The 24,161-nt window shown below is 39.0% G+C and overlaps 1 protein-coding gene across 1 annotated transcript in view; it reads right to left on the bottom strand.

Moving 5' to 3' along the window:
• Positions 1 to 24,161, bottom strand: part of ece2a (endothelin converting enzyme 2a) — a gene marked incomplete at its 3' end in the record, with an annotated part of 142,362 nt that overhangs the window by 50,320 nt on the left and 67,881 nt on the right. Inside the window, exon 3 of the mRNA XM_079818962.1 lies at positions 15,586 to 15,869. Coding sequence (XP_079675088.1) covers positions 15,586 to 15,869 — 284 coding nt within the window. The remainder of the gene's footprint in view (positions 1 to 15,585; positions 15,870 to 24,161) is intronic.

Raw genomic sequence — 24,161 nt, 5'->3', positions numbered from 1 at the left:
CTAATCAGCCTCAGGCACACACACACACACACACAGAAATAGTGTTCCTCTGTCCTACTATCCATATGTCTCTCTTTTCCACTACACTAAATAGCTTACATTTTCTTTACTCTGCCTCAAATAATGCTTCCATTTTGGATTTTCTCCATCTGTTCTCTTCCCCTTCTTTTTTTCAATCTGTCTGTAAAATATCCTCCTAAATTTCTACCTCTAAATTGACTGCATTAGTAAGGGGCCATTCCCACAGAAAACATTTTTGCGGTTAAAAATGTGAGACGGGTCAGTGAAGCAAAACAAAAAGGTTAAAGGTTGAACTTATTTTAACTTGAGTGCTGTGCTTTTAAAATGCTGTGTCACGCATGAGACGCGAGCACAGCGGTCAGCAACGTCTGTCTAGCGCGTTTACATTGAAAAACAATGGAAAGGTACAGCAGTGGAATGGAAAAACGCATTCTGCAGGAACTGGCCCTAAGACGGCTCTGAAGGGAGCGATCATATATTTTTAAGTTAAGTGTAATATGCAGACAGTCTAAAACAGGGGTCATGACCCAAAAAAGGGTGGCATATCTGTTATGATTAAGGTAAAAAAACAATGCAGAATGCATAAAAAAACTAAACCTATACAGTTGTGGTCAGAATTATTGGCACCCCTGGTAAATATGATCAAAGATGGCTGTAAAAATACTAACCCTTCATTTGAAGTTAAAGAATTTCACATTATGATATAAATGTTTTTCTCCAAAACACGTTGGCCACAATTATTGGCACCCCACTGCTCTGGGTGTGTGTCCAAAATATGCAGTGTGTGTGTGTGTGTGTGTGTGTGTGTGTGTGTGTGTGTGTGTGTGTGTGTGTGGGCATGTTTTCGTGAAATATCAGGACACAAATGTGTATAATGACATGGGTATGACACAGGTATTACAAAAAGAGGGTGAAATATGAGGACTTTCCCCATGTCCTCACTTTTCAAAATGCTTATAAATCACACAGAACAAGTTTTTTTTCACAGAAAGTGAACTGCACAGTCTCCTGTGAGGGCTAGGTTTAGGGGCAGGGGCAGTGTAAGGGGATAGAAAATACGGTTTGTACAGTATAAAAACCATTACGCCTATGGAATGTCCTCACATTTCACAAAAACAAACATGTGTGTGTGTGTGTGTGTGTGTGTGTGTGTGTGTGTGTGTGTGTGTGTGTGTCCACTACTCACTACTCCTAATGTGTGTGCACTAACTTGGATAGGTTAAATGCAGAGGACAAATTCTGAGTATGGGTTACCATACTTGGCCTTCACATGTCGCTTTTGTGTGCAGGTTCACATGCAAGGGTGGCTATGGGTTGGCCGTGGCCACCATTGACCGAAGCTTGGCCACCCCACTCACAATTGCCATTTCAGTTTTTTTTTATTTTGACCAGAACTGAGTTCATTTAGACGTAAAACCATCTCTTTACGACCACAACACACAGGAGACTTTTCAGGCGCGTACACAAACTTCCCCTCAGTGCCAGGCGCAGATCAGACAAGAGTGTGAAAAAACATGGGTGCTAATGGAAACTCAGTGCCCCCCCGGTGAACAGATATACGAAATGCTGAACATTTAGGTAATGGTTAGAGAGTGGCCTAATGGTTAGAGTCATACTTGTAACCTGAAGGTTGCAGGTTCAATCCTTAATACCGTCAGGAAAATGTAAGTTGGGGAGTGAATGATCAGCACTCTCTTTCACCATCATTACCCACGACTGATTACCCTCCTCGGGCGCCACTGCTCTGGGTATGTGTCCATGGTTTGCAGTGAGTAGTGAACAGTAGTGTGTGTGCACTAACTTGGATGGGTTAAATGCAGTGGACAAATTCCGACCGTCACATCAAGTCACTCACTCACTGACTTGTGATTAAATTATTAAAATACAGCATGATTAAATGTGGAGATGATTCAAAACTTGCAAAAAAAAATGCATGTATTTGCTACATATGTGTCACATTTATGAACGTCGCACTCTAATGTATACAGGCCACTGCTATGTGAGCTCACAATATAAGGTATAAATTAAATAAAAATGTTATGTGTAATTTAATGCACAAACAGTCCTTTTCATTTGTACTCGAAAACAAGTGTCATTTTGCGTTAGTTGGCAGAGTACAAATGGAAATGCATTTAATTGTGTATAAAATTTCCAGATTTTACATTCTGGCATTTGTCTCATGTGCTGCCTCCTTTATCATATTCACATTGTTGCACATGCAGATTCAAAAGAGAACATATTTTTTTCCTTATGAGTTTAATTTAAGTGAGATAGAATTGTCGCAATTCATTTATTTTGGCAACTATTTGAATGTTAAACATCCAGTTTTTCATTTTTCAGTTGCAAGATTTTGAAACAGATCTTACAGTCTAGGATTAAGAAAAAAATTACTTGATTACCACCACTACCTCAATTACAATTAAGTACAATTAATAGTATTCAGTTGTGTTGTGTAGGTACTAAAACAGTACAGTACTTCATAGTCAAACTCATTTTTATGACCACCCCTATGAACTGTTCACATGCAACAATGAAATGTGTTGAAGACAATGCGTTTTTGGGCAGAGAATTATTGCCTGCCAAGAACATCCATCTATCTACTGTATCTATCATCATGACGTCTTCAGCATCAATCTGCCTTCAAGGTTTTCTTGCTCTACTGCAGGGGAAGGAAGAGTTTGATGTGGGCTGGTTGCTGTGAGGAAGTTTTAGGATTTTCTCAAAGACTTACTGCCTTCAGATGAAGAAATTCATTTCAAGCAGTATGTATACAGCATCCTACAAAACTATTCACATTTGCTGCCAGGGTGTTGGTGTCAGATGATGAAATTTTAATCTGTATGTGACAGCAGTTCTCTGCCAGTCAGGTCAGTGTTTATGTAAAGCCTGCAGGCAGTCAGCAGAGTGCCTAAATCTTTAATAAGACAAAATACACAGGTCCCAAAATCATCTCTCCAAATCCCCAGCTGCAACTCTCTCTCACACACACATACAGGCACATATGCATTCACACATGAAAACACACACAGAACAAATCACAAACAAGGCCGGCCCGGGACACAGGGGTGGTAACATAATTGTTCTATCTCTGAACTATTTTTGTGGGTATTCGTGAGAAAGAATTAACTAGAAACAAGAGAAATGTTTATAAAAAGGTGCTTGACCTAATTCTATAATAAATGGCTTTAGCTGTCAGTTTTCCCAAGTAAGAAAAAAAGGTCCAAATGAAGAGAAAGTTATAATCCTTAAATTGATGGTCTGCCACCACACATCTATCTATCCTTCCATCTATCCATCCATCCATCCATCCATACAATAAACTGCCAAACTTCAAGGCTTTTTATACTTTCAAAAAATTCAAACAAGGCTTTGTCAAGTCATCATTCAAAATGTGCTGTGACAAACAATGTTATATGAGTTTCTTTGAATTTCAATAGATTTAAATCCTCTACCTCCATAATTCCAATGGCAAATCCTAATTGCAGAAATCAAATACAATTCAAATGACAGAATAAAGTTGGAATTTAAAAAAACATTCTCAATTCAATTCTGAAGGGTGTACAACCCTGTTCCGGAACACGCAGACACTCAAAAAGACAACATACACTGTTTACGGCACCCTCAAACTACACCTCACACTCCATGTGTGTCATAACTCACACTTTATCCCACACACAATGACTATCACATTCCAAATTTCATTTTGCAATGTCTGATTGATATATGAGCACAAAACTGACTGTCTGAGTCTAAGAAATCATGACTGCAGTATTACATAACTCTGCATAGCACACTGCTGTGTATGTATGATACTAACAAGGGAGCTATCGAGACTTTGATGAGCTGACAGCTAAACGAGCTCACCCACACGGACAGAAGCATAGAAATCTCATCTCTCTTTCCTTGTATTTTTCTATTCAATACACAACATTTAACTGCATGCTTTAAAAAACATCTACCACAATGTCTTTGAATTATCTTTGTCAGTTAAAATATTTTTATTCATCTATTTTTTGACCTTTTATCCTGCAAATATTGTACTTTTTTATTTTAATATTGACATATGCAATTAACTGCCAGTTATCTGTATATCATGTAATTCATTTGATTAAAATTTATAATCAACTGACTGCAAGACCACGGTACTTAAAAGTGAAGAAATCTGATCTGACGCTCATCCTCTCGATCCTGGCTTTCTGCTCTTTCTCTCGTTTCCTTTTTCAGAGTGAGCGTAAGAGCCGGAGGGCAAAGAAAGGAGAGGGAAAAATGAAGAAAACGGCCAGACAGAAAATGAGAGTTGATGTGCAATTTTACCATCCAATCTGCAGCCCCCCTCCTCAGCTGCTTCCATCCATCCCTCTCTCTCTCTCTCTCTCTCTCTCTCTCTGTTGAAGTATTATGCAATCGGGCCCTAGGCACGGTAATTAGGAAGCTTTAGGTATTAGCAAAGACCAAAGACAAGAACAAAAGAACAGTAAGAGACTCTTGAGTGTGTGTGGGCATCTTTCTCCACTTTCATATATAAAGGTTGAGCCCTTAGTGAAGAGGTTTTTTGATCAGTTAGATGTGTCTTAGACTTTCTTCAAAATAGCACCGAGCTTCTGGACTACTCCTGACCTTTGAGTGTGTCTTATGAAAATCACAGGAAAAGCTAATGGTTTGTCTCTGATACATTAAAGTTACCAGATTGTGTGTGCATCCTTTCAAAGAAAGTTGTGATATCTTTACTTAATTGGAAAACTATTATATTCTATTCTATAGTGTGCATTAGTAGCTACCCACCCACTTTTTAAGCAGCGCTGGTTCCAGAAGTACTTTTTCCATTAATTTCTTCCATAGGGATTTCAAAAAAGTCTTAGTTAAAAAGAGTTATAAACCTTGAACCAAGCCAATCAGCTAAGAGGTGAATCACAACATTACAAACTTTGATTTGCAGCAAAAAAGTATTTGAAAGCTGGACAAAGACACAAAAGGTACAAGACTGTGTCCTTAATGGCTTGAGTGAGGGAAAGAACTACAATCCCATGAAGGACTGAGAAAAACGATGGAAAAATACATATTCAAATATTAACGTATTTTGAGAGCTAGGGAAACTGAATTGATTGTGCTTCATGGGAGTGGGCAGAGCTAAAGAGATTTTTGGCATGCTTTGCGTTTCGACTCACTGATTGGTGGACTTTTCTGAGCAGCATCATATGTAACAACTGAGACAAATCAGACACAATTATTTGTTATATTTAACAAATAATCTTTAAAACTTGGGCTATGGAACTTAGGGCAAGAAAGGCCTCAGATACCAGGGCTACCATCAGATGAGACTTATTGCTTGAACGAACGTGAAAAACAAGGGCCATAGGAAAGACTCATAGCCCTTAAATCAGACTTTCCTGCATTCATTTATAGACAAACTGATCTATAAATGAACATGCATCCCAGGACATTGAGTGTGTGATTATTACTGTCAAAGTAGAGTTGTACTTTGAAGATCTGAATGATTGTGAAAATGAAATGTCGATAGTACCTGTGCAACATATTAGTATTACAAGAATCTTTATTTGTTTCTTAATCAGCAACCAATCATCCGATCTGCTTGAGACAAAGGATCGTAAAACTTTCCCTCCCAAAGCTTAAGAACGATTGGCTCACTGACCCCTAGGAGGAGAGGCCATCTTCAGAGGTTTTAAAGGCCCCCGCACATATCCCACATTCTCTTCCTGCTTCTCCTGGTTGCTCTGCATGTGTGGGACAGGAAACCCGGCAAGACCAACACCTCGAGCCATACGTAAACTTCCTCGACCATGACAGAGTCGAACTAACCATGAAAGTTCATCATATCTTCTTCAGTCAATGCAGAAGAAATCGAGTGCAACTTCAACACCATCGACTCACAGAATCATCAAATCAGGAACTTTACGAAACTGCTTCAACTGCAACGGCAATGCAAGCATCGCCTATTTTAACTAAACAGAGGGATAGGATAAGAAGTGAAATCCTCTTAATGAGGTGCTTTGAAAATAACAAGCTGATGGTTCTTTTCATGTTTAATAACTCTTTTCCATAGCTTCATTTCAGTGTTCATTTCATTCTGTCACTTTCCATCTTACCCATGTATGTGTGATTGTGTGTATGCGTTTTTGTTTAGATTAGTTGTGTTTGTGATTTAGTTAATAAAACGTGTGCACAATACATATTTGGTTCTGATTCTCTGCTTTGTACAATGTCAATTTAACGATTTATGGTGTTGTTACACTCTCTAAGTGCTCTACCTGCTAGGAAATAATTATTTTTCTGAGGCCATGAAAAATACCCTTTCTTAGAATTAATAATCAATATTGTGTTCTTTGGACGAAATTATAAATTAATTGTGATATTAATTTAGCTACAATTTAGCTACAAGTTAATCAGATTAACAGCAGCAAATACTATCAATTAACAACCTCGTATAACCCACAGTAAGGTTGTCTTTAAATGTTGTTAAAAATAAGTTTCCAGATGGAGAACATTTATGTTTTGAAAGTTTTTTCTTCCGGAACTCGACTGTTTTTTCTTCCGGAGCCTTGATTATTTTCCTGAGGACAATGCCATTTTATACATTTAATTTCAAACTTAATAGTGTCGGAGTTATGCTTACAAACTTTATATAGATATGAATGTTAACGTGTGCATGTGCCAAAACAACAGAAAGGACAACACTAGATTCCAGTCAACTAGTTCACACAAGCAAACTCTGATTGTCCTGTAAAGGTAAAGGTAAATCTGGTTTATGATTGTTGGTAAAAATACAAAATTAAATGGTGTGGGTAAGTCTGTAGTAAATATAATTATCTTTAAATAAAAACAAATGTTTACGGTAAGTCCTCGTTCAGATAGCTAGATAGCCAAGTCAACATGTGAGAAAGACGGACTGCAGACTTGTTTGTAGTCTGTAAGGGTCAGCAGAGTGAATCTACACAATATCAGACAAAGCTCTCACTTCTTCACCACAGACAAGTGTGACACTCACCGAAGCAGTCTCAGTGTGTCTGTGTGTGTGTGTGTTTGAGGAGGGAGCCCTCTGTGTGCGGACAGCGTTTCTATGGAAACGGAGGTGGGTGATTCATGGAGCGTGTCAGGCTGAAAAATAAATTTCACACCTACATGTGTGTGTGAGAAAGACAGAGACGATGTTTTCGTGTTTAAAAGTGTTTTAACGCACAAAATTGTTAAGAATGTAATTCTGTGCGTGTTTGAACTTTCAAAAAAACATTTCTACTAACCAATGGTAAAATTATTTGAAGTTGATATATTTGAAGAACATATTTGACACAATGCCAATACTGTCCTCATGACATACGTTATAAAGAAAATACATACACAGGATTTGAGCAAGTTTGACAAGGGCCAAATTGTGATGGCTAGAAGACTGGGTCAGAGCATTTCCAAAACTGCAAATCTTGTGGGGTGTTCGTGGTCTGCAGTGGTCAGTATCCATCAAAAGGGTAGTCCAAGGAAGGAATAATGGGGAACCGGCGACAGGGTCATGGGTGGCCAAGGCTCATTGATGCACGTGGGGAGCAAAGGCTGGCTCGTGTGATCTGATCAAACAGACGAGCTACTGTAGCTCAAATTGCTCAAGAATTAATGCTGGTTCTGATAGAAAGGTATCAGAATACACAGTCAAGTCAAGTCAACCTTATTTATATAGCGCTTTTAACAATGCAGATTGTTTCAAAGCAGCTTTACAGTGTTAAACAGGAAAATAATGCAACATAATTTTATTCAGCCATATAGCCATTCTGGAGAAAAAGGTGATGTCATCAGCTCATTTCAATTACCATACAGTGACAGTGTGGGCTTTAGATCAGTAATTAGATCAGTAATTTAGTTTACATGGTTAATTTAGTTTAATAATTAGACTGATTTGGATATTTAGTTGAAAAATTTAGTGCATCGCAGTTTGTTGCCCATGGAGCTGCATAGCTGCAGACCAGTCAGGGTGCCCATGCTGACCCCTGTACCACCGAAAGCGCCAACAGTGGGTACGTGAGCAACAACGGTTTGCCAAAATGGTTTGAGGAGCACGAGTTTGAGGTGTTGACTTGGCCTCCAAATTCCTCAGATCTCAATCCAATCGAGCATCTGTGGGATGTGCTGAACAAACAAGTCCAGTCCATGGAGGCCCCACCTCGCAATTTACAGGACTTAAAGGATCTGCTGACAACATCTTGGTGCCAGATACACCTTCAGGGGTCTAGTGTAGTCCATACATTGACGGGTCAGGGTGTTTTGGCAGCAAAAGGGGTCCAACACAATATTAGGAATAATGTTATGTCTGACAGGTATATTGATATGTATGACATATATTACATTTATGACATATATTAGCATGCTCCTGTTGATGGAAGATCTCCAGGTTATGGATCTTCCTGTTGTAAAACCAGATCTAGTTCCAACTACTTTCTTTTTCATTCTCATTTTAACTTATAGAAACTTTTATTATGAGCACAAATCACAAGTAGTGACACCAGACTTGATATTCCTCACCTGTCAGTGGATTTAATACACTTGAAACTTTGATCAATAACTAATATTGGCCAGACAATAACAATTGCAAGACTCAGCTCAGAGTTTAGGTTTTAATTTAGTTTAATCTTGTGCATAAAGCTGAAGTGGAGCCTTCATAGAGTTCGAAAAAGTCCAAATATATTATTTTGTTCTATCAGTAATCTGTTAATAATGACATTTTTTAAAGTAAAGTGTGTAATGTTATTACTTTCTCCTTTCCCAGCTTAATGTGCAGAGGCATCGCTAAAAACACATCAATGATTGGAGAGAGTTTGGAACAATCAGATTATTATTATTATTTTCCGTCCAATTGGACTCCTTGATCCTCTCAGTGTTAAAGGGGTCATACATTGAGAAATCAAATGTTCCTTGAGCTTTTGACATGTAAGAAAGATGTCATTGTACTATAAAAACATCTAGTAAGTTTCAGAACTCAAAACTTCCTTGTTAGTCCAAAAACACTTTTTATTAAATCCATGCTCAGTGAGATGAGGAGAGAAGAGCGATGGGATCACTGGACTAAAAATAACATTAGGATACCAATACAAGAAAAGTGCTTATTTATTTTCATCTATGTGAATGTCTCAGTAGCATTATTTGTTTTTTCAGTACATTTCACTGTGGATTCTTCTTCGCAATTCGGCGCATGCTTTGCAAAGGGACTTTTACTGCAAGATATGGACTGGACAGTAATGCCACAACATGTAAGTAACCGTGTTAATTCTAAAGCCTGGTCTGTGATCAATGATTTCTGATATGTAATGATTCATGTATAGTCAGATGTTCTATGTCTCAAAAGTGTTTATTGCTGTTTATGCGTCAGTAAACCAAGTCAGGGACTAAAGATTAACTTCACATTGTTTCTAGTAACATGAAACTAAATTTAAATTGTGATTAAATTACATACAGAAAGCGATCAAAGAACCTTCCCTTTATAATCGCTGGAGGTGTCGATCACACAGCGCGAGTTTATCAATGACTGAGTTCTGGACTCTCGCTAAAACTCCTGTTATAATCAATATGTACATTGTGTTTGAACTTGACCACGTGTTTAAACTGTGGATTTAAATCTGAACTGTTAATAATGATTAAGCATTCGTGAGAGTGCAGAAATCGAGTTGCAATGATGAGATCACAGCATTCATGCGCTCAACAGACATGTCTGTCATCGGCTATAATGCTCATCGCAGCAGCCTTTCATGGAATGGGAGTAGATCTACAGGGAGTGCAGAATTATTAGGCACGTTGATTTTCTGATCATATTTTTTTTTTACGTTTTGGGAGTTCATTTTAGTCCATCCTGAAGTCCGTTTTGCAGAGATGGACTAAAAATGAACTCCCAAAACGTACTGCCAGATTATGGAAGATGAATTCTTCAAACAGTGGTACTAGAGGATGTGGTGCTGGTCCTTCAAGAGTCACTCTCAACCTATCTGTCCATAAAGCCTATAAAAAAACCTTCTTCATGTATTTTACAACACTTCAGCTTGTGATTCTTATCTAGTGGGGGTCATTTTTTAGGATTCTTTACCTAACTGAAGTCTCTGAGATCCTGACACCTTGCACTTCTGGAGACTCCAGGTAGGTTGCAGCTTTGGAAAATGGTGGCGCTGGAGACTAAAGGGTTCCTGATGGTTTCACCCTTAATTCTTCACCTTAATTCTTAATTCTTTTGCAGTTAACAGGTGTCTTTTCTTCACCACCTGTTTTTGTCAGATCCTGCTGACCCAACGAGCATTTCACTGTCCAATGGTCATGCCTTAACTAGAATGTCTAGTATTGCATTAGTATTGCATCCTTCTCATGGGCATTTAATACTTTTTGACTTTTCAGTCTGAGTTAAATCTCTTTTTTGGCTCAATTTATCTGTAAAAGAAAACATGCCTAATAATTCTGCACACCTGAATATAAGGTGATTTTCATTTCCAGCCTTCATGAACAATTATATATCACATACATTATTAAATACTAAATCAATAGTAGTTATTAGGATTACTGTGGTTTGGAATTGGTCAAATGTGCCTGGAAAAAAAATATGATCAGAAAATCAACGTGCCTAATAATTCTGCACTCCCTGTAAATATAATGCTATCAACACGTTTTACAACTAGTGAATCTCGACAGCTGTAATAGTAAAAACATAAAAGTTTTTGTGAAAGTACCACATGTACTACTTTTTTCATATGCAAAGATGTTAGCCAAACACAGCAGAGGGCGTTTACAGTCTCATGGAGGACATGCGTTCAAATCAGAAGGCTAAAATCAGGGCAGAAAATTGCCTGTTATTTCTAAATTAAGGCCATTTTTGATGTAAAAATCATACTAACATTATAAGTGCACCTCAGGAAATATTATAAAATAATAATAAAAAATAGAAGCAGAGATGACCTTGTTCCCCCATAACCAGCAACATAAAACTGCTTAACAGTACAATTGTATTCTCTAGCTCATAACCTTCCTCTTTCTTTCATGAGGCTAGATCGGTGTAAAAAAAACATCACGAGACTGTATATTTTTAAATGTTGTGGTCACCATGTAAATCATGCCTATGGAATGTAAAAGACATTAATGTGACCCTGAAAATGTCAAGAACACACACACACACTCACTCACACACAGACACACACCCACACATCAGACTGCCAGCCTAATCTGTGCTGCTCTGACATACTGATGAATAAACTATGAAGGGAGGAAACTGAACTGACTGCTACACTATTAACATGAGAGAAAGAGATTAAATATAAATGGCACTGTGATTTCTGCTGTGATGAAAGGTTAGATTGTACAGAAATATTTCCTATGAGTGAGTTTTAAGAGTCAAAACATCTATAAGCAGACCTTTAACACACAAAAAACACAGGGCTGTTCTTGTGCTGCGTTGCCCTCACGGTGACATCTGATGAATAATTCTTGTAGTGTATTGTGGGATTGAGTGAAAGCCACTCAGCCCCTGTGAGTTTAATAACACAAGGTTTGAATCACTCATTTAAAGATAAAAAGGAAAAACACTTTACATCTGTGGCCCCTTATGTGACTAAACATGAGTCAGCATGTTGTCCGTACTGTGATTTTCCTCCAATCTTCATTAAGGGATGTGACAGATGTGGAAGTTCTTCAAATTTAGAATTAATCTCTACCCAAGAGGTAAAAATTGACTCATACGGCAAATGTGAAATGCTTCTCCTGACTTAAATGAGCTGCCAAATGTAGACTGACACTTTGTTGTCATCTTTGTAATTTTCATGGACGGCAAGTACAGCTCCTATCTACTTAAAGGGGCTATATGCAACTTTTTCCCCAAAATAAACGTAACAATAGCCTTTTTATTTTACCATTTATGACTCAAACATCTCCTGATGAGCATACTGACACCTTGTCCGCTCACAGTGGGTGCACCTATAAGCCTGTATCCTATTTTTCCTATTTTCTGGCGGGTCGTTTTTTCACGCGCTGTCTGCGGATGTGACGTCACCACCGCTGCGAGAGCGAGCAGAAAATAAGAGCAGTTCTGTTTTTTGGCCACAGGTGTCAGTCGCGAGTTTAAATTTCAGAAAAACGCATATAGCCCCTTTAAATAAGAAAAGACAGAAATCTATAACAGATAAAACATTAAATCTATTTTTATTTTATTTTGTTTCTTTATCTTATATTAGGCCTTAAAATGTACGGACTGCAACAAAGACTCAAAAATGAGTGCAGTAGCGTTCAAAAGTTTCAGGTTAGTATTTTTTTTTGTGGAAAGAATTTAACACTTTTATTCAGCAAGGATGTATTAAATTGATCAAAAGTCACAGTAAAGACATTTATAATGTTACAAAAGATTTCTTTTTCAAAAGTGTTCTTTTGAACCTCCTATTTATCAAAGTATGCAGAAAAAAATGTATCACTGATTCCACAAAAATACTGAAAATGCAGCTTTGCCATCACAGGAATACATTGCATTTTAAAATATATTAAAATAAAATAGAAAATTGCAAAAATATTTCACAACTAATATTGTTTTTACTATATTTTTCATCCAATAAATGCAGCGTTGATGAGAATATTCTTTCAAAAACATTTTAAAAGTCTTACTGACCTTTTGAACGTTAATGTATAGGGATGTCACGGTACCAAAATTCCAGTAGTCAGTACCAATACCATCAAAATTTGACGGTACTCTGTACCAATTTCGGTACCACAGCTAAATGTTTATTTAAAATGTATTTTATTTAACTATTTAAAAAAATTATTAAATGTATTAAGTTTATTATTTATGATGACAATCATTATAAGTAAATAATACATAAACATTTAAAGGCTGTATGCTGTTTAAAAGTAAAAATTGTTTATAAAAAAAGTGAAAAATAATCAACCATCTAGGTATAATTATTATTATTATTATAAGAGACGTATTATTATTACATAGAGACGTGGCTAAATCTACTGTAGGCTACAACAGTAGCCTAATATATTGGCAATTTAAAAAAAATTATTAAACCGAACTTTTTTTTTTGACGGGTTGCCGTGAATGTCTGTGTTCATGATATGACAGTTTTCTCAAATGAAACGGTAAATTCTCATGGAGTGACGGTTTATGCATTTGTGTCCTCATATAGTGACACACGGCAGAGACTACAAAGACAGCGTGCGCGCGCGCTCCCGCCCGCGCATCGCCCGACCGCCCGTCATTCACAGAGACATATGCAGGAGTAATATTTAAATAGTATTTTGCAGTTTAATATTCACAGACACTAGTATATACTCAGCTACAGTCTGGAGCCCTGAGCTTAGATAAACGCGGAATGGACTGAACGCAGCTGCGGGTACCGAATATACTTGGTACTACAGGTACTACAGAAATGCTGGTATCGTCACATTTTTATAATTTCAGTTCCGACGTGGTACCGATGTACCGGTACTTGTGACATCCCTATTAGTGTAGGTGTTCGCAAAACGAAAATATTTAAATTAATTGTTTATCATAATACTTTATTTTTAATTAATTACATTCTCAAACCTGATGAAAACCTTAAAGGGATAGTTCACACAAAAATGAAAATTCTGTCCTCATTTACTCACCCTCAAGTTGTTCCAAACCTGTATGTTTTATTTTTCTTCTGTTGAACACAACAGAAGATATTTTAAAGAATGTTAATAACCAAACAGTTGACGATAGCCATTGACTTTCATTGTATTTTTTTAACTACTATGGAATAGGGGTGTCGAAATTAATTGTTTCTTTGATGCATCGCGATGCAGACGATTCGGTATTGGTTCAGTAATAGACCATAACCGATTATAATGTACTGATTATTTTCTGACGTCATTTGTCGCGCACATGCTTTGTCGCGGTAACACAATGGCAAGACGCGAGTGCGAGAAATTAAAATGCTACAACTACTTGAAAAAGCCGACATCTGGGCACATTTCGGCTTTTATGAACAGCCTGGTAAGCACGACCTGGAGAACACACGCGGTGTGTGTAGATCAAAGCTATCTGATTTATCAAAACGATTTCATTTACATTTGGGCGCATAAATGTATCTCCGCAAAACGGATATAAATCCGATCTTCAATTCCCGCACTATATGCAGATTTAATGGAGTTCACGTCACCGAAAACAACAGATATGAACTGCATTTTATTGATCATCAGCTTTCAAAGTCAAAGACCGCAATAGGCGAGAGCGCGGCAACAGCACTGGTAAGATCATTCAGGTTCTTTACTTTTAATGAATAGGATTGTATGTTGAGCACCTGCAACTTTACTTTCAGCAGTTTGTGCGTTAGCTTGATGAAGAGATACGCAGCTGCTTGTCTGTGGCGATGCATGCTTCAGTAGCGCTTTCATATTGGGCTATAACATGTCATATAGCCCATAACAAGTTTTTTTAGCATTGTTGCGAGGAGTAAAATGTACATATGTAGTTTCAACAAAGATACATTTAGACTTTAGTTTTGACTGTTATGCGGCCCAGACCACCTCCTGAAGTGGTTTTTAGTATTTTGTGTATTTGTTCTAAATGCTCCTGTTGTCTTCTGTGCCCAGACTTGAGTTTTGTTTGATACATTCAAGAAGCGTGTTTTCTTTGAGCAGGTAAAATGAAAGGTTCACACTTCATATAACTGACTGACAAAATTGTATACATGAGGATGCAGTGCATCGTCAATGCATTGTGATATCGAATTTAACCGGATTGATGCCATGATAATCGTAATCGAACCAAACCGTGAGACCAGCGTAGGTTCACACCCTTGCTATTGAAGTCAATAGCTACCGTCAACTGTTTGATTACCAACATTATTTAAAATATCTTCTCTGGTGTTACACAGAAGAAAAAAACATACAGGTTTGGAACAACTTGAGGGTGAGTAAATGATGACAGAATTTTCATTTTTGGGTGAACTATCCCTTTCAGTCAAACATGAAAAACTGAACCAAAATCCGTTCCTTACATATAGTCCCATTGGGTAGCAGACCTCAAACTGGCTCTTTTCACTTAAATATTGTGCTTTCTTTACTAAAGGTAAAAACAATTGAGAGTTACAGTTCCCTCATTTGCTTTCCAATAATGTCTACACTGCCTCTGGAATCAAGTGTTGCGAGAAGAAACTGACAAGCACATTGCGTAAAGAAACTGAAGTTATTCATAAATATTCTCTTAGATCTCTAAGGGAAATCAAATAACCAGGTTTCAAAGGGGACGAATAAGAAGATAGGTATGTACCAGAACATCACTTTAGAGGGGTGTAAGGGATGTTAAACATAAGCAAACTTAAGTCTGATATGTTAAAATCAAAGCATATAACTCAAAAAAATATGCTCAATCATTTTAGTTTGAACCTAATAGGAACTCTTGGCTCATCCAGTGGTGTAAGTTTGGGGCAGGACCACCTGTTTGGCAGAACAATTCTGTGTCGAAGAATGAAGAAATTATATTCTTCACCTTTATCTATCTAGAATCCAAAAGTTTCCAGAATTCAGGCAGCTGAAGCCCCTCAAAGTTGAAATGTTACACTTAGTGTTTGTCCTCACCTCCAAGAGAACCTGGTGCAACAGTTGGGCCGCCTTCTCAGAGACCTTCCACGGGTCGGTCTCCTCCACCAGCATGGCGTCCAGAGTTCCCTTCTCCAAAACCACATCAAACACACCATCAGGGAAGGCCAGTCGACGGGCGTCCATGCACAACCAGCTGAGCTGAGCGCAGTCCTTGTGTCTCTCCGCCATGCTCTCCACACAAACGCTGGAGTAATCCACGTTAGTGATGGAGGTGTAGCCGGCCTGGGACATATCATAGCTCAGAGCACTGTTACCACAACCTGAGAAAGAGGGAGAGAGAAAGTCTGAAAAGTGAAAAACAGTTTGTGAGTTCTATTACTGTATATTTATTTTACGTCTAAATTAAAAAAAGGTTTGATGAACGGGAGACATACTATGGATTTCACTGCATATAAAAGACCGTTACAGTCAGCTTATACAATGTGCATGTCTGTTTAAGTTTTGAACTCAAAACCAAACTTTAAAGTATACTCTTATTTACATGGTTTACTGATGGATATCAATTCAAAAGTTTGCTAAAGAGGGTCTACTATACAATTCACTTTTACATGGTGATTGAACAAAAATGTGTTGGCAATATGTGTACACAACCACCCTATAATAGTAAAAATCCATCCACTCCATTTTTTATAGTCCTCATCAATCATAAACAGTGTTTCAAAATGACTCGTGCCTGTTTTCTATATGTTGTGATGTCACAATGTAACAGGCCCCGCCAATGACTGGTGACAGAATCTGCCCTGTACACAGTACGCCATGTTTATCTCCCTGCTAGAGCAGCTAGTGGAAACACAAGAATGTCTCAGTTACGTGATAAACATCTAAATGTTCTGTTGTTGGCTGTATCAATGATCACAGAACATATTTTTTCCATTGCGCTGCGCTACTTTTTAGTTGCATTTCTTTGTAAATGCAGTAGACATATATGTTTGACCGGGCAAGGTCTCGCGCAGGAAACGGCATTCTAAAAAGCAGCGTTCAAGTTAAAGGAAATAAAAAAACATGTAAAGGGCCTCAAATGAAACAAAAAAAGCAAGGTCCATCTACTATAGTGTGTTTAAAATAATGGAAAGGCAGCGCAGTTGAATGCAAAAACACGCTCTCTGGAAACGGCCCCATGCTGTTTCTCCTGTTTTGTTGTTGCTGGAGTATCCAAGGCACGAGATAACATAACAGGCACAGCCCACTTCTGGAGAGGGGGCGGGGAGCAGCAGCTCTTTTACATTTAAAGATACACACACAAAAACAATGGGTCTCATTCACTAATAATTGCATGGATTCTTTCGTATTTGTACGCACAGGAGAACTGCTCACAAAGAATCTCTGCCTGATTCACAAAACGTTCATACGCACATGAATTTGTTCTTAACCTCGTTCTCATGTTAGTAAATTTGGAGTATTCTAAATGAGCGGCCTCGTGCACAAAGTTAGTCACTTGCATAAAACACACCCCAACAATCTCCATATAAGGGCTTTCCGCACACGCTTTCCTTACAGCCTTTCGTCACTCTCGTCAAACTTGCCGCTGTTCGCAGATTTAAGATGAAATTAAATGGAATTATTTAATAATTATATATATGGATTATATAATACAAGTAATGCAATATTAGGGATGCCACACTTCTCAATATATAATTGAACCATTCGGTACGGCATTCACGGTTCCATACGCGCTTGTGAATTGCGTTTTTTTCGGTTTTGCATTTAATTAATTATTTTTCTACAAATTCTATCATTTGCCTCCATCCCATTACTGAACAACCCGACATACATTCACATCACACGTTAGTGATAGAGTTTTACTCACGGAACACTATAGTTATTCACAATCACGAAAGTTCATTATTTGCTTGCGTTTTAAAGCCTTGCCGGCACGTTCGCGGTTTTAACATGCGCTTTTCAGAGCGCGCGCACTAAACCCATGTCAGACAAGTGATTACTGAACCAAGTAGTCGTCTTAATGCACTAATACTGACAAATACACACAAGGTTAACATAAACACAGTCGGTTATGTCTAAAGTAAAAGTAAAATCGCGTGTGTCTGTATATTAGATGCACGGAGGTCTTAAAATGACAGCAGCGCAGCCTAGTGAACACGCTATCCTTAAAGGGACAGTTCACCTCTAAAATTATGTAATTATTTACTCACTCTAATGTTGTTCCAAACCTGTGTTCATTTCTCGATGACAGAATTTTCATTTTTGAGTGAACTATCCCTTTAATGTTAATACAACAACAAAAGACAAAGAGAAAATCCCTCACTGCTCTTGACTGAAAAACTTTAATTCAGTAGCTTTAATAAGAATCAATGTATATTTTATAGTGAAGTCTATGTAGTGTTTTATTTTTACATTTATTCATTCAATTTCATACTTAAATGCTGCTGTACAGCTCTGAGCTGCCAGTGTAAATCTTTATATATATTTATTTTATATTATACAATACACTAGGAATGTGTACAAGGTTTTTTTTTTTAAGTAAAGTTTTAAGTTTAAGTAAGGGTTTTCAATTCTTTTAAGTAAAATAAAGAAAGAGTATTGCAATAACAAAGTCTTTTTTTTCTCCTTAACCTCTTGCTGTTCCTGTTGCCTATTGAATAGAATAGCAAAAAACTGATGTGACAAGCCATCGGAACCGAACCGAACCGAAAACCGTGGTTAAAAACCGAGGTATGTATTGAACCGTGGACTAACTGTATTGTTGCATCCCTATGCAATATACTTAAATGTAATTATAGTCATGTTAGGATGAAATATAACTTCTTAACACGATTATTAAGCCATACAGAGTAAGTTCTTTTTGCGTATGTGTGGTTTCCGTTGTTCCTATATTTTTTCGTAAATTTAGAAAAAAAAATATTATGAAATATTTGAATTGTGATTTGTGATTTGTTCTTAAAATCGTTTGTACACGAATGTTTAGTGAATGAGACCAAGTATGTTTTTGCTTTCACCCAAAAAGGGGCATTTGGGCAAGGTATAAAAAAAAATTATCTGTGGGGTATTTTGAGCTGAAACTTCACAGTCACATTCTGGGGACACCTGAGACTTAAATACATCTTGAAAAGAGAGGCATAATAGGTCCCCTTTAAAGAAATTAATACTTTTATTCAGTAAAGATGCATTAGAGTGGTCAGTAAAGGAATCTATAATGTTAAAAAAGACTTGTATTTCTATAATAAAAGCGTTTCTTTAAATTTTTTTTATCAAATGCATCACAGTTTTCACAAGAATATTACGCAGTACAACTGTTTTAACATTGATAATAATAATAAATGTTTCTTGAGCAGCAAATCAGCAAATTAGAATGATTTCTGAAGGATCATGTGACATTGACGTAATTGAGTAATTATGGTATGTCGTGACTCTTTTAAAGGGTTAGTTCACCAAAAAATGAAAATTAGCCCATGATTTACTCACCCTTAAGTCATCCTAGGTGTGCATGACATTCTTCTTTCAGACGCATAAAATCTGAGTAATATAAAAAAGTCCTGGCTAATCCAAGAGACTGGTGTTTCCAGACATGGAGTGATAATATAGTAGTCGCTCTCCCAAAAAAATGTGATTGTTACTCTCAACTTACTGCATTCTTGCATTCAAAAATTGTTGATAGAGTGCAACAGAAAGCGAGACATTTTAAATGTTTTAAAAGCAAGACATTGTAAAAACAAAAACAAAGCAAAAGCGACGCCAAGTTAGCTTAGAACGAAGCCAAGAAGTCATAAAGCAGCATGAAAGTGATATACTTTCTCATAATCAAAACATTCTAACATTAAAATGTGCCACCCGTGTGACTTTTTGGATAAAAAGTTGTCAGATGATTCAAAAATCACCAATATAACCAGAGGTGTGACTGACAGGAAGTCACATGTTGTGACTTCCTGTTGAGGTATGGGGGTTAGACGTCTCAGCTCCTGAGGCGAGAGCAACTTTAATTATCGCCTTCTTCGTTAGTCTAATTAAAGTGTGCTTAACGAGCAATCTTACAGAGGGTGTTTAATCAAAGGCATTTTCTCAGTCTGTAGTCAACACTTCTCTCTTCTCACTTAACACTGAATGTAAAGACAAAGTCATGAAGTAATTTTTCACAGGAAAGTTGGTGCACTTTCAGTGTTATCTGGAATCTTGCATGCCGTCATCTCAGCAGGACAAAAGGCGTTTCCCTGGAGGAACCTAACGGTACGTTTAAACCATAGCGCCTCCAATTCGATTTATAGCTCTTTAAAGAGCATTTATCTCGCTCATGCTGCCCCTCTTCTCCCAGATCTCATTACAAAACCATTCTGTGCAAGGGTGCCAGTGAAAAAAAACAATGTTTTTTTAGCATATCAAAACCCAACAAGTCCACTTCAGTAAAACAATTCTTAATTTCTAGATATTATCACTACAATAAACCTAAATAAATTAAACTACCTGACAGAGATTCTCAAAGCTATGCAAAGAAGGAAGTTCAGAATAATTTATAACTATTATAGTATTTAATAATATTTTGAATAAGCTTTTTATTTTTATATTTTCAGTTTGTTTTAATATTAGTTTAAGTACTTTTGTTAATATGTTTTTGTTTTTAAAATATTTTTATTTCAGTTTTAACTTTAGTATTTTTATTACTTCAAATTAAACTTAGTTTTACATATAATTTGTATATTTTATTTCAGCTCTGTTTCAAAATAATGTTAATACTTTTAGTTAAAGCTACACTGTGTGATATTTTCCCCCATCTAGCGGTGAAAAGGTATATGACCATCCAGAGAATATTAGTTTCTCTTCCTCTCAATTCCGATTTCGTTTTAACTCCTACGGTGGCCGATTTAGTCCAAGATTAACATGGCTTCCAGTTCGACCTCGTCCACATTCGACACGGTGCCATCGAGTGTTAAAACGCGAAAGGTGAAGCTTGAATTCACGGGTATGTCCCTCTTTGGCTAATGTACTTTCAAGATGGAGGGGCAACATGGCGAACCGCATTTAAACCCCTCACCCGTATGTATTTTCAATGGCATATTATAAACTTACGAGAATACTTTATTACTTGAAAGAAGTAAATATACATTAATGAGCACATATATTTTTGAAAGAACTAAGTGTTTTTAGCTAAGAATAAACTAAAAAAGTTACACAGTGTAGCTTTAACAATAGCAATAATAATACTAAATCTATTGTATTTTGGCAGAAACTATAGTTATATAGTAATACTATAATAAAAATTTAAAAAAAGTTTCTCCTATCCAATCTTAAAGGTGAAATGTGCAATTTCTGCACCTCTACTGGTATCAAATAGCCTAGAAATCTAGACGCACCCTAGCGGCAGCAAATCTAATTTGCAGCCAGGGTAGTCTAGCAACTCTCCGTTGGCTTGCGAGCTGGAAAAACCAAACTCTGGTCAGGCCAATCATATTGTGTATAGAGTCGGTGGGCGGGCTTAACATGATGTCGGTAGAGTTGTGACGGTTCCCTTTCGAGGGAACTCGCACTGCATCGGAACGACGCTTTGGGGATGCTCCCTTAGCATCAGCGAATCTGAAACCAGAATGCCAACTAGGCCAATCCGATTGGCGTGCGTGATGACGTCATCGTGACGGCATACCCGGAAGTATAAAAGGGGAGCTGGAACGTAATGGCGGCAGTTATCGCTCTTCAGCAATAGCGCTCTGTGTCAAAAAACTGTCTGTCTATTTATTGTTGTACGTCAGTAAGAAAGTGTGTGAATGATGGAAGAGAAAATGAGAGAGTTCAAGCAGTGTGTGCATCCTTGCCCTCGTTATATGTCGGGCTCGGATACACACCTGCTGTGTGTGCACTGTCTGGGCGTTCAGCATGCTCGAGCGGCTCTCGAGGGAGCCGCTTGTGAGCATTGCGAAAAGCTGACGCTCAGGGTGCTCCGCTCTCGGCTGGCCGTGCTCGATGAGGCCGGCCAGCCTCGTGAGCCCCGTGGATCGGTCCCGCATCCGCCGAGGCGGTGCGGCGAGGCTGGTCATGGGGCTCACGGATGGACTGTCAGCGGGACTGGGACTGCTGAGGCATCTTCCCAGTCTTTGTCTGACAGTTCAGATGTTCTCCTTCCCCGTGTGGAAGCCCGCGCTGCGGCTTCTTCCCCCGGGGCGGAGGACCCGATGTGTGAGCGGTCTGATTCTGAGGAATTAGACATGCTCAGCATCGAGGCAGTCGAAGTTATAAGCACTTCTTAAATATGCAAGATTCCATCTCGCGATTGCTGAAAAAAAAAAAGGCAGTGCGCAGGTTATGGGTCTGCAATTAAAGTGAACACACGCGATCGGTGTGCATGAGATACTGGCCGTATAGCACGATAAATCAGTATTGTCTGATATGGCTGCATTTAAGTCTGAAGATTTAAATGAGATATGATCTGACTCTGAGGAGTTAGATATTCAGCCTGTCATTCAGACCATGTTTCACCGTATTGTGTGACACTGTTTGGCTTTTTTTTTTTCTCGAGGGATGAAAGCCAGTTGTATTATGTCGGCTTGAACCACGTTGCTGAGGCAACGCGGGGTCTATGAGTCCGTATAAATACAAATAGAACAGTGTCGTCTGATTAAGTACGGCTACATTTAATTCTAGGGAATTAAATAAATATAATCTGACTTTGAGGAGTTAGATATTCAGCCTATCATTCAGACTATGTTTCACCTTATTGTGGCTGCATTTAATTCTGAGGAATTAAATTAAAATATTATCTGACTTTGAGAAAAAAAAAAGAGTTAGATATATTTTTTATTCAGCCTGTTATTCAGATCAGGTTGCACGGGTTTGGTGATTATGATGGCATTTAATTCCGAGGAATTGAGTGTCATGTTATCCGACTTTGATAAGTTGGATACTTTAATTCTGTCACCCAAGCGTGTTTAACTTGTGAACTGGATATTCATCTAAGATGGAGCCCTCCTGAAGTTGATGTCGTTCTCGCCGCCTTGTGGCCTGTGGGACACATCAGTTTCAGGCAATTGCTAATCGCAGTGTCCGCTCTAGTGTTGTGGCCCTGTTGAGCTGCTCCCTTAGATGAGGCCCCTGCTGGCCAGCCCCCTCTCCCGGGTAGGAGCGATCGAGGTCGTCTCCCCTGTGGAGTTTTCAGGAATCGATGCTGTGTTCCCGCCGTCTAGTACGCTTCGGGCCACATCGTTTCCCCGTGCACGCGTGCTGCACCAGCCGCCTCTAGCAAGACTTGCGGTGGTCCAGCAAACGCGTACGCACACCGAAAATCTTCCTCGATTTCGCCCTGCCGGTTAGCCGCTTCAGGGGGTCGGCGAGGAGGCTCGGTTGACACCCGAGACCGGCCTCGAGAGGCTGGTTCCCTTAGCAGATTATCTCGGCGCATGGTTATGCCTCCGAATATATCAGCTTGGGGCCTGCGACTGTAGAAATGGGCATACAGACTGCAGTCCGGTTACCTTCCCCTGAAGTTCAGTGGGGTGGTCTGGACGGCAGTGGTCCCTGGGCAGGTTCGGGTAATGGAACAGGAAGTTCACTACCTGTTGGTAAGGAGGCCACAGAATGTGCTCCTCCGCCAGACAGGGAATCCGGGTTCTACAGCCAGTACTTCATAGTTCCTAAGAGGGATGGCGAGTTGCATCCAACTTTAGACCTGAGGTACTTGAATCGTTCTCTGAGGAGATTCAGATTCAAGATGCTTAGCAATTCCTCCATTGTGATTCAGATCAAGTCTGAGGACTGGTCTGTCACGATGGGTCTGAAGAGGGCGCATACTTCCCTGTATCCATCCTTCTGTGTCACAGGAAGTTCCTGAGGTTCGCTTTTTGGGGCAAAGCGTACCAATATCGGGTTCTTCCAGGCGGCCTAGCCCTTTGAGACTCTACAGGCAGTAGCGTGTTGACGCCTTCTCAGAGAACTGTGTTCCTGGGAGTCGTATGGGATTCTCTACGTTGTGGGCACAATTGTCTCCCGAACGTATCGAGTCCATACGGGCGGTGGTCTCTAAAATGAAGCTAGGCCACAGCATCACTGTGAAGCAGTTTAAGGTCTGCTGGGGCTCATTGCGGCTGCGTCCAACAGAATATCTCTTGGCCTGCTGCATGAGACCCTTACAGTGGTAGCTGGGAATCAAGGGGTTTTCCTTGGGGGGAAAACCATTCTGTATGATCAGGGTAACGCGCAGATGCCTTCGTTCCCTAGTCATATGGAAGAAACCTTGGTTTCTGTCCCAGGGGCCAGTGTTGGGAGCGTTCTGTTGCCGGTAATCCGTTTCAACAGGCGCCTCCCTCACTGGCTGGGACGTGGTTATGGGAAGTAAACCAGGTGGCTTTCCTTGAGGGGAAATCCATTCTGTATGATCAGGGTAACGCGCAGTGGCCTCCGTTCCCTAGTCATATGGAAGAAACCTTGGTTTCTGTCCCAAGGGCCAGTGTTGGGAGCGTTCTGTTGCCGGGAATCCGTTTCAACAGACGCCTCCCTCACTGGCTGGGACGTGGTCATGGCGGCCGCTTTGCGAGAGGTCTGTGGGAGACCAGGCTTTTCTCCTGGCACATCTACTGCCTGGAAATGCTGGTGGTCTACAAAGCTCTGAGGAGCTTTTT

This window comes from Gobio gobio (genome assembly GCF_949357685.1).
Source record: "Gobio gobio genome assembly, chromosome: 6".
NCBI lineage: Eukaryota > Metazoa > Chordata > Actinopteri > Cypriniformes > Gobionidae > Gobio > Gobio gobio.
Note: the sequence above shows the minus strand (reverse complement) of the source record. Positions and strands in the feature narration are given on the sequence as shown.